Here is a 9,448-nt window from a genome sequence, read left to right on the forward strand (position 1 = left end):
TTGGTGCTTTTGATAGATCAAAGTATAGAAATATTAGCCACACGGTTACACTGTTTAATCGGTATCATGAAGTAAAACCGTGGTGCATGGTCCTAAGACAATTAAAAGTTGATATACAAGATCGAGTAACGTCAGTATAACTATTTTTTTTATATTGTGACAGCTAACGTGCAACCGACTCTTTGTGGGGCAAATGTGCAACTATGACTCCGTCACAATTTCCATATGTCTTTCTTGTTAACCCTTTCTACATTAATTAGCTAACTATAAAATAATCGGTGACAAACGCAATGCATGTGTTTATGCAGAGTTGTGACATAGTTGTTGTCTTTGTAATAATTAGGCTAATTGCTCCCGAACTTCAAATGTCTTGCTTGCAGTCTTACAGAACTAATAACAAAGAGATAGATCAAGTAATGTTATTGCAGGTTGCTCACACTTTAGAACACACCTCTTCCTCCTTCTGCTGTATTGCTTCCGTCTAAACGGACACGCTAGAACACACACACACACACACACACACACACACACACACACACACACACACACACACACACACACACACACACACGCACACACGCACGCGCACACACGCACGCGCGCGCGCACACACACACACACACACACACACACACACACACACACACACACACACACACACGCGCGCACACACGCACGCGCGCACACACACACACACACACACACGCGCACACACGCACGCGCGCACACACACACACACACGCACACACACACACGCACACACACGCACACGCACACACACACGCACACACACACACACACACACACACACACACACACACACACACACACCAGAAACAAATTGCATGAGTTGTTTATTGTTTAGTAGTACATCTTGTTTCAATCATTTCAATCTTAGTTTCATGGCACAAGTGCGTATATACAGTTACGTGGTTTCTTTTGACTATCACAGCACCAAGTAGGATGTTGCAACTGAACAAATACACAGGAAAACGTTGATCACCTGTGACAATTGGCGAATCTAGTCAGAGCAGTAACTACGATGTGTGTAAATAGAGTATAAAATCAAACGCAAGGGCACTTACAACAAATCTAACACTGACGTCAACTGCCTACTGTATTTTTCCTGATGCAACACTAGTTATTCAAATAGTTACTTAGTGCATATTGCAAATAAAGACTGCAAATATTAATAATGCAAAGACAACTTGCAGTTAGTTCAAACCATGGCTTATGTTTCATAGAGCTAGCTCTAAAAAATGTCAGCTGCAAAAAATGCCAGCTGCACATTGTATAAACACCAATGATGACACTGTCCAACAGTGTCAAACACTGTACTTTTGAGTACCATCGTGTACATATATGCAACTCTTTACTATGACTCATCATTCTAATAAACAAAAAAGAAAGCTTTTACAGAACACAAAGACAATTTGCCGTCAAAAGGCAACTTTTATAAGACTATTTACGCTTAATTTAATGGAACACTAACTAATCGCTAAATTTTGACACACTTCGGGAGATCAAAGAAATAACAAATACTTAGCAATTAAATGTCACTTGAGAAGGGGTTTTCCCCATTGTTGTCAGAACTAGGACTAAAATGGAAAGTATCAGCATCATCATCTGTATCATCTACAATTCCAAGCTTCTCCAATGGTCTTGTACTCCCAAGAGCAGTGTAGTATTGATATCTCAATCTCCGATTGCGGTAGTAGAAGAAGATGACAATGGCTATTAAGAGGATAATAAGCGTCACACCTACACCAACCAAGATTGGTACTGTCTTGTCACTATGTCCATGTGACCCTGTTGAGCACGCTTCAACCTCAGCTTCAGGTGGCTGGTATCCATCTTGGCATAGAGACACTGGCACATAGTATTTTGTTCGAGTCCCGTTTGCCAAACAGGTACCATAGATCAATCTAAAATCATGCTTGGTGCAATTTTGGTACGTCTGACAGCTCACAGTCACATTCTTAGGAAAGTCACCTCCCCAACAAGCCTGAGTTTTCATAAAATGTTTCTCTCGTGTACCATCAAATTGACAGTCTCCATATACTGGTTGATAATACTCCTTTCTGCATACAGGACATGCATACCTTGACCGCCACTCAAAGACATACCTACAGGAGTCAATTTCAATAAAGCTATTGTTACCATACCGTTCAGGTTGCCCAACACCAGCATATTCATCACATATCATGTGAACTGTCGCCTCCGTTTTGAGATCATTTCTGGAACAAGTAGATCCATAAGAAAACTTTAAGATCAAACCATTTTGTACATCTTCTGCCTTTTCAAAACCAATGGTGTCCCCAAGACTGTAAACACTCCAACATCCATACCCACTCCAACACTCCTGTTGACATGCCATGGTAGCAACTGGCTTTCCATCAATAGAACATGACGAATTGTCATGCACAACAGTACAGGGGTTTATAAAATAGTTTAGGTAATAGCTGTCATCTACTTTAGCTGCAATCATGGAGTCATTAAACCGTTGAAGAAGAGACAAGTTATACTGAACCTCCATATTTTCTGCTATATTGAATGATACAGTGCAATCATTGACATTACAGCCAGTGTGGTCAGAGTTGACAGTTGTCATTTCACCACATTTCTTACAGGTAGCACTTCCTGCCTACAAAAATGTAAAACAATTAGCAATATGACATATAGAAACAATGGTCAAAATGACTATAAAATCAGCAATACAAACTGTCCGTTATGACATATCAGATATCACCAATTTTCTATTTTTAAGTAAGTGTATGGCTTCGAAAGCAATGCAATTAATTAACAAACAGCATCTGTACTTAAAATGGCTGCAATAGCAAAACTATAGGCCTGAATAAGCTTTGAAAACATTATTCCAATCAGAAGATTAGAAACCAAATTGGCTAACAATTAAGTGACTTGTAGCAACTAGTTAAGCAAGCTCATAATTGAAACATACTTATCTCCGTCTTACACTTATTTCATATTGCTAGATGTTACACCCAGGATACAGTATTTAGCAAAAATACACACCTGAATACGTGCAAATGTTTTGGGAAGTAATATTTTAGTATCAGTGTACAAATCTACTCTTTGTCTCGTTGTTGTCCTATTCACAATCTTGAAAGCCACAAAGTTGTCACTGTCTCATTGCCATATTCACATGCATTCTTGAAAGCCACAAATTTGTCACACTCTTGCTGTGAGCTTCATCATGCTTTTCTTGTTGTGTTTATATCACCAACAAGTTGTTATGAAAGCAGCAGTGTCTTAACTAATTGACTGGTGGTAGTTAAATAACAGGTACATGTTGTCTACACTACTTTCATAACTATGGCCATGTTTCCACTAGCGATTTAACAAGTGGTTTGAGCTAAACTGGTTTAATTAATTAAGGATCGACCTGTTTCCGTCTGCACTAAACCTAAACCACTTTTCTAAACCAGTTTTGTAGTAGGTTTAGCAAGTGGTTTAGGTTTGACTGTCACATGATAGTAACAAGTGTGCTTGAAGATGGTTGCTGACAACACTGCTCTAATGGTATTTACTAATATTTTGCTTATATGAAATTGTTTCAAACAATGGAAGCGTCATCAAATAAAGGAGAGAAATCAGCAGCTACTGCATGTACCTGAATGCTGAATTCGGAGTCTCAGTGACAACCAGCTATTGCTACAGAGCAGCATCATGCATCTCACAGCAAGCGTCATTCCAAGAATACTGCACCATTACTTGTCTGGATGCCTCACACATCGCGGATGCACGAGTCCTTAATGGAAACAGTCACCTTCAGGTTTCTTAAACTGGTTATAAACTCATTTAGGCTAAACTAGTTTAACAAGGAGCGAGTGGAAATGCGGCCTATGCTACAAAGCAGCGTGCACATGTTTCTACATAAGAAATTCATTTCTCAATCGATGCCGTGGCAATAAATTGAACAGAAGTGAGTATCTACAAAACTCCTGAGATCTTTTATACCTAAAATGAATGCTCATGTGCATCATTTTGATTGGGTCCTTATTTACACATGCACACTTCCATAACAATAATTGTGTTCTTGTTGAATGAATGAATAATCTCCCAATTTCATGTTTAGAATCAAGTGAAGCCAATTTGCTAGACATGATAATTTATGTACCTAACATATACCGTATTACTAATTTTCTGGCATGCTGTTATAAATGGGGTTTACCAGAATGAGGAGGGTTACTTGTCGGTAACTACATGAGCATGCTGGTATATGGTGAGAGTGCCGGAAGAGAATGAGGAATACCCCAGAGCATTGAAAGGCCAAGGCCTCATGCATGGGCACTAAATTTGTCATCATGGAAGGTGCAATGTGGGTGAGCGATCATAAAGTAAGCAACATATGATTGGCAAACTTTAATAGTTAATGTTGTTGATTAAAACTCAAGAGTTAACTTACTGAAACTTCACTGCATTTTGGAAATTTCAGAACCGTATGTCAGGTAACTTATGACATGAGTTGATCATGATCCTGCAAGTAACATCTGTCCCAAGATGCAATTTACCGCATTTGTACCCACATGTGCAGAGAAGGTATATGGTAGTCTACTGGTGTGTGCGTGTCCATGTGTGTGTGTGTGTGTGTGTGTGTGTGTGTGTGTGTGTGTGTGTGTGTGTGTGTGTGTGTGTGTGTGTGTGTGTGTGTGTGTGTGTGTGTGTGTGTGTAATGCTGCATGTGTTACCACTGTATCTACTTGCAGAGTGGATTTTAACGACAACAAGGACTTCTATGGGTAAAAAGTAATGTTCTGAGTATTTTGACACATGCATTTGCAAAATAAAGGTTCGACTTCCATTATAGGAAATTTCTTGATGCACGTGCCATACGTATACCATAATCTGCCCCATTTGCTTGTCCTACTAAACTTTGAATGCCCACTTGATTGCGTACCAAGGCATCGGCACCCCTGTGCTTTCATTTTATAACAGCATGCTGAAAACATGAGGTGATATAATAACTTAATTCCATTGTCTCAAGTTTTGACTTAGTTCTCAAGAACTTTCCATGCCACTAAACCCAAAATTGATTGATGCGACTCACTGTGACTAACCTGTAAGATTCAAGCACTACCACTGTCAGATATTCGAGTTACTGACAAGCATCTTCTGACTAAGCAGACAGTAACACTACCTACTGTAGTGGAGCATTGAGTTCAAGAGTATACTCACTCTGGCATTAAATAACTGCACATAGCAATGATACACATAGCTTCCTATCTAAAATCAGTGAGCCACTGAAGCATGCTTACCACACTTGCAAAGCTGTTGCCTTCACAAGGATGACATTTATCTGTACCCCCACTACTGTATGATCCAGGAGGGCAAGGTATGCACCTAGATGCACCATCAACACTGCGATATCCTGGTGAACATGGTGTACAGTCTCTCGCAGAACCACCAGCAGTACCAACAAGACTAATAGCAGACACCTTTGCCTCAAATTCCACATTTCTCCTGACTGGATCTTGTTGATGAAACTTCCACCTAAAAAAAGTTTGCTCACAGGAACTGCTAATGTAAATACAAATCTAACAGTCCACCTCACAGTAAGTGTAAAGAAAGTTGAACCACTTCAGTGACCCGTGTAAAAGTTTCTAAAGTTCTATCAATTATTCTAAAGCTTCATACAGACACGAACACAAACAAGCAGACAGATAGACAGACAGATGAATGAACGGATCAACAGATGGACAAACAACAGACAAACAAATGCACACACACACACACACGTACACATGCACACACCACCAATACACACATATGCATACATTCCAAAGTTATATACTACAGTTAGCATCATGCAGTAAAACTCCAATTGATCTGAATATGAATATGAACTTACGTAAACGAGTAGTTTCCAGGACTCACACTAAAATGGTGATTGTAAATTCTGCCATCACGATATCCATAGTCCCACCAGTACTCATAGTCATTGCCACATGAATATCGTTTCACACCAGTATTTTGTGTCATCTCAAAATACAAATGACAATCATTAAAACGTGCAATGTCAGCAGATGATGAGTTTCCTGTGTGCGTAGAAATGTGGCAATCCACAGAGCAGTTAAATTCAACAGTACCCCCTTCAGGAAATGTAATGTTTTTAAGTGTCAAATAGGAGTCCGTTGTACCAACGGCTCTTCCTGTCCTAACATGATCTCCACTTGCTATCCATCCATCACTGTCACAGTCTCCTGCACAAAGTGACATAAACTCCTTCATTGTGTCCATATTCCACTCATAGTAAAAAAGGCCAGGTACTGCTTCAGTTCCAGCTGGGCATATCTCACATGTAACTCCAGTACTAGAAGCACTCCCCTCCAAGCAAGGACGACAAATTGGTGATTGTGATTGAACAAATTCATAACCAGGTTGACAAAAACACTTATATAAAGAGCTAACATTTAATTGTTGCTGGTTACTATCATTGCAGAGCGTCTCGTTAAGCGTAAAAGGAGTCAGATATTTTTGTTGCATCTTTCTCTTCATTACCCCACTGCTGTCATTATAACAGGTAATCACTGAGTCAATAGTCACGACAATGTCATCTGCAGTACAGATTGGTTTGGGAATGCAGCTAGTAGCTCCACCCAGAGAATATGTACCATTTGGACATTGCAAACAATTTGGCTGTCCCGACTGATTCTGGTACGTAAAGTCTCCGCATGGATCACACACATGAGCCCCCTTTGAACTAGTAGACCCAACAGGACAGTTGTGGCAATCAGTGTTCTCAGCAGACGTTCCAATCTGAAACAAAGCACTCCATTACTGTAACAAAACACAAACAGCAAAAGGCACCATTCACATACTAATGTCACACTTTGAATGTATGCCTTCTGTTCAACATTAGAATCACTACTGAACTCGTGTTGATAGAAACTCCACAAAAGTCGATGATGTCCCTACAATCAAAGTGCAAGAAAAATTACTGTTACATCTACATTGGTGCCTCAGACTGTGTCTCCACACTAGTGGCTAAATTAACAGTTTAGAAGTTTTCAAAAAAAGTCTAAACAGGTTGTACAATTTTGGCTGTCTCAACTAGCGTTAAACTAGTTTAACCCTAAACTGAACAGCTTTTCAAAATTAGTCTCACATAGCCAGACCTTAACCCCCTCATGCCACGCAGGGGAAATGATAATGTGCCCTCTACGCAAGCAACTGATGTCTTTCTTCCTCAAATTTCCTTTTGACCCTTTTATAACTCCAACATGCCATCTATAATTGTAGCCCTGCACTCCAATGCACTCTCAGACGCTGCCACCCACGAGTTCTCCATAATACAAAGTTGACAAGTTCCTGGACAAGAGTGTTAAATTCCAGGACTAGAAAAGAGACACTGCTCTTCTAAATCTGTTTTACGAGATGCCCTAAATAGTATAGACATACACTATATGCACTATAGTTTGCAATTTATGTAAGCTTGCTACCAGTAAACAAGCAGTACACACACAAACAAGTCTTAGATCATGACCTGCACACTAACTGAAGAATCCTATGTCAACAGTCTCTCACCTGGGTAATACTCGTTCTAAATTCTTTCCATGTAAGCTGCTGACTCACACTAGGCATTATTAAATCTCCGTCAATGTAAAACTCCAGACTGCTACAATACCAGTAAGAACACTCTGCATCAACTCGAAAGCGAAAAATGATGAAAGACTTCTCTTCAACAAATTCTTTGTCTAAAACAAGAATACTCCGAGCAGTGCTAGCTCTGGACTGATTGCCTGATGTCAAATATGCACCATAACCTAGTCAATACAACATCTTCTGTAAACAAAGTGATAAAGGAGGTTTGAAAACAGCAGATGATATTAAGCGCATCAGACAACACAATGTAGCTTCTTATTTTGCACATGTTTGCTTGTCAGTGTTATAAATGGTATTTGATAGTCTACAGAACAAGAAGATGAAGTCTGCAAAACCCAATCCAATCGTGTTATGAAGTAGAAATAGTTCTTGCTACTAAATCCAACCAAAAAATCCAATCTTCTTCTTGTGTTTCATAAATAAGTACCATCTTCACAACGTGCCTAAACAACTTCACCACAGTCATTACATCACTTGTTCCTAAAAAATTAGTAACTGTGTGGACCTAACTCTGACACAGTTTTGGTGTTGCACAAAGTATGGTACACTGTAAGGGTGCTTTGTATGCTCCAAAGTATCATTGTTAATCTTCGTTTGACAAAGACTGACACTAGATAATGCAAGCAATTAGTGCATTTGTAAGGTTCTTGGGTCTACTTAGTTGTAGTGCTTCTATGTAACTTACGTGATGCACTCAGAATGTGTCATCCAACAAACACAAAAATGGTACATAACTTTCATCAGCATTGACATTTAAACTCACTGAAAATAAGAAATTGCACTGGCCCTAATACTACAAACAAACGCATAGCATTCATATGCACTGTCACAACAAAAAGCTATGGAACAAGAACTACGACGTCCTGGTAACTCTAACTGCACCCAACCAGGAAGTAAACTATTAATTTCCTAACCCTTCTAGACATTTGCTAGAGCATACCCCTGCTACTGTACACAACAACAAAAAACACAAAATACACTGCCTGTCGTTGGTTTCTACATGATTCTACATTACAGCTTGTAATGCAACATTAGTGAGCCATTAATGTATTTCTTCACACAGTGTATCCACATCAAGTATCCAATGGTCACTATCCAACCCCCAACGCATATGCAGCCTTCATCGTCCTGCAGATGATGTCTCAATCGTCTAATGTTAGTTATGTAGTGACCTTGTAGCATGCTGGTGGCAAAAGAAAATGCAACTACCATAAAACCGAGGCATGTAGTGCTCACCATAATCTCATTTTACATCAGCTGGCAACATGGTCCTCTGCACTGCTTCACGTGTGTCTTTTCAGGTACCCAACCCTCTTTGCCGCTTACAGGGAGTTGAATAAGCTAAGATAACTGTTCCTTAAAGTCTCTTGAAAAAGCAGGAAAATTGTGGCAGCGCACAGACTTTGTGACAAGAAATGTAAAGGAGGAGCCACTTATTGGTGAATGGCAAACACAATGAGACTATTGCCACTACTAGTGCTTTTCAACTAAGGTAAAAGTACTAATTTGTGCAGGGTATTAATTTGTACGATTTCATGCAGTTTCTTCTAATTGTACAGTGTCCCAAAACAGCATAATTTATACCCAAAAAATAACTACTTTTATGGTATTTGCATATCTGCGCAAATGGTAACTTTGGGTACCTGACCATATAGCACATGCGCCTAAAGGCATGCCATAACAATATTATTCAATTACCGTAGTACTGCATTTTCTCAAGCAGTAAAACACTTTGTAGGCTAAAGGCATGCCATAATACTATTATTCAATTACCTTAGTACTGCATTTTCACAAGCAGGAAAACACTTTGTAGGCCTATTACAAA

At 39.5% G+C, this 9,448-nt stretch overlaps 1 protein-coding gene across 1 annotated transcript in view; it reads right to left on the bottom strand.

Annotated features, from left to right (window-relative positions):
• Positions 1-1,223: 1,223 nt before the first annotated feature.
• The window catches only part of LOC134194164 (endosome/lysosome-associated apoptosis and autophagy regulator family member 2-like), an 8,764-nt gene continuing 539 nt past the window's right edge, over positions 1,224-9,448 (bottom strand). The window contains exons 2-6 of the mRNA XM_062663074.1: positions 7,546-7,784; positions 6,840-6,932; positions 5,870-6,777; positions 5,277-5,511; positions 1,224-2,644 (exon numbers count right to left, since the gene is read on the bottom strand). Of these exons, the coding sequence (XP_062519058.1) occupies positions 1,550-2,644; positions 5,277-5,511; positions 5,870-6,777; positions 6,840-6,932; positions 7,546-7,784 (2,570 nt within the window). The 3' untranslated portion in view covers positions 1,224-1,549. The remainder of the gene's footprint in view (positions 2,645-5,276; positions 5,512-5,869; positions 6,778-6,839; positions 6,933-7,545; positions 7,785-9,448) is intronic.

The sequence above is a fragment of the Corticium candelabrum genome, chromosome 18, assembly GCF_963422355.1.
Source record: "Corticium candelabrum chromosome 18, ooCorCand1.1, whole genome shotgun sequence".
Taxonomy (NCBI): Eukaryota; Metazoa; Porifera; class Homoscleromorpha; order Homosclerophorida; family Plakinidae; genus Corticium; species Corticium candelabrum.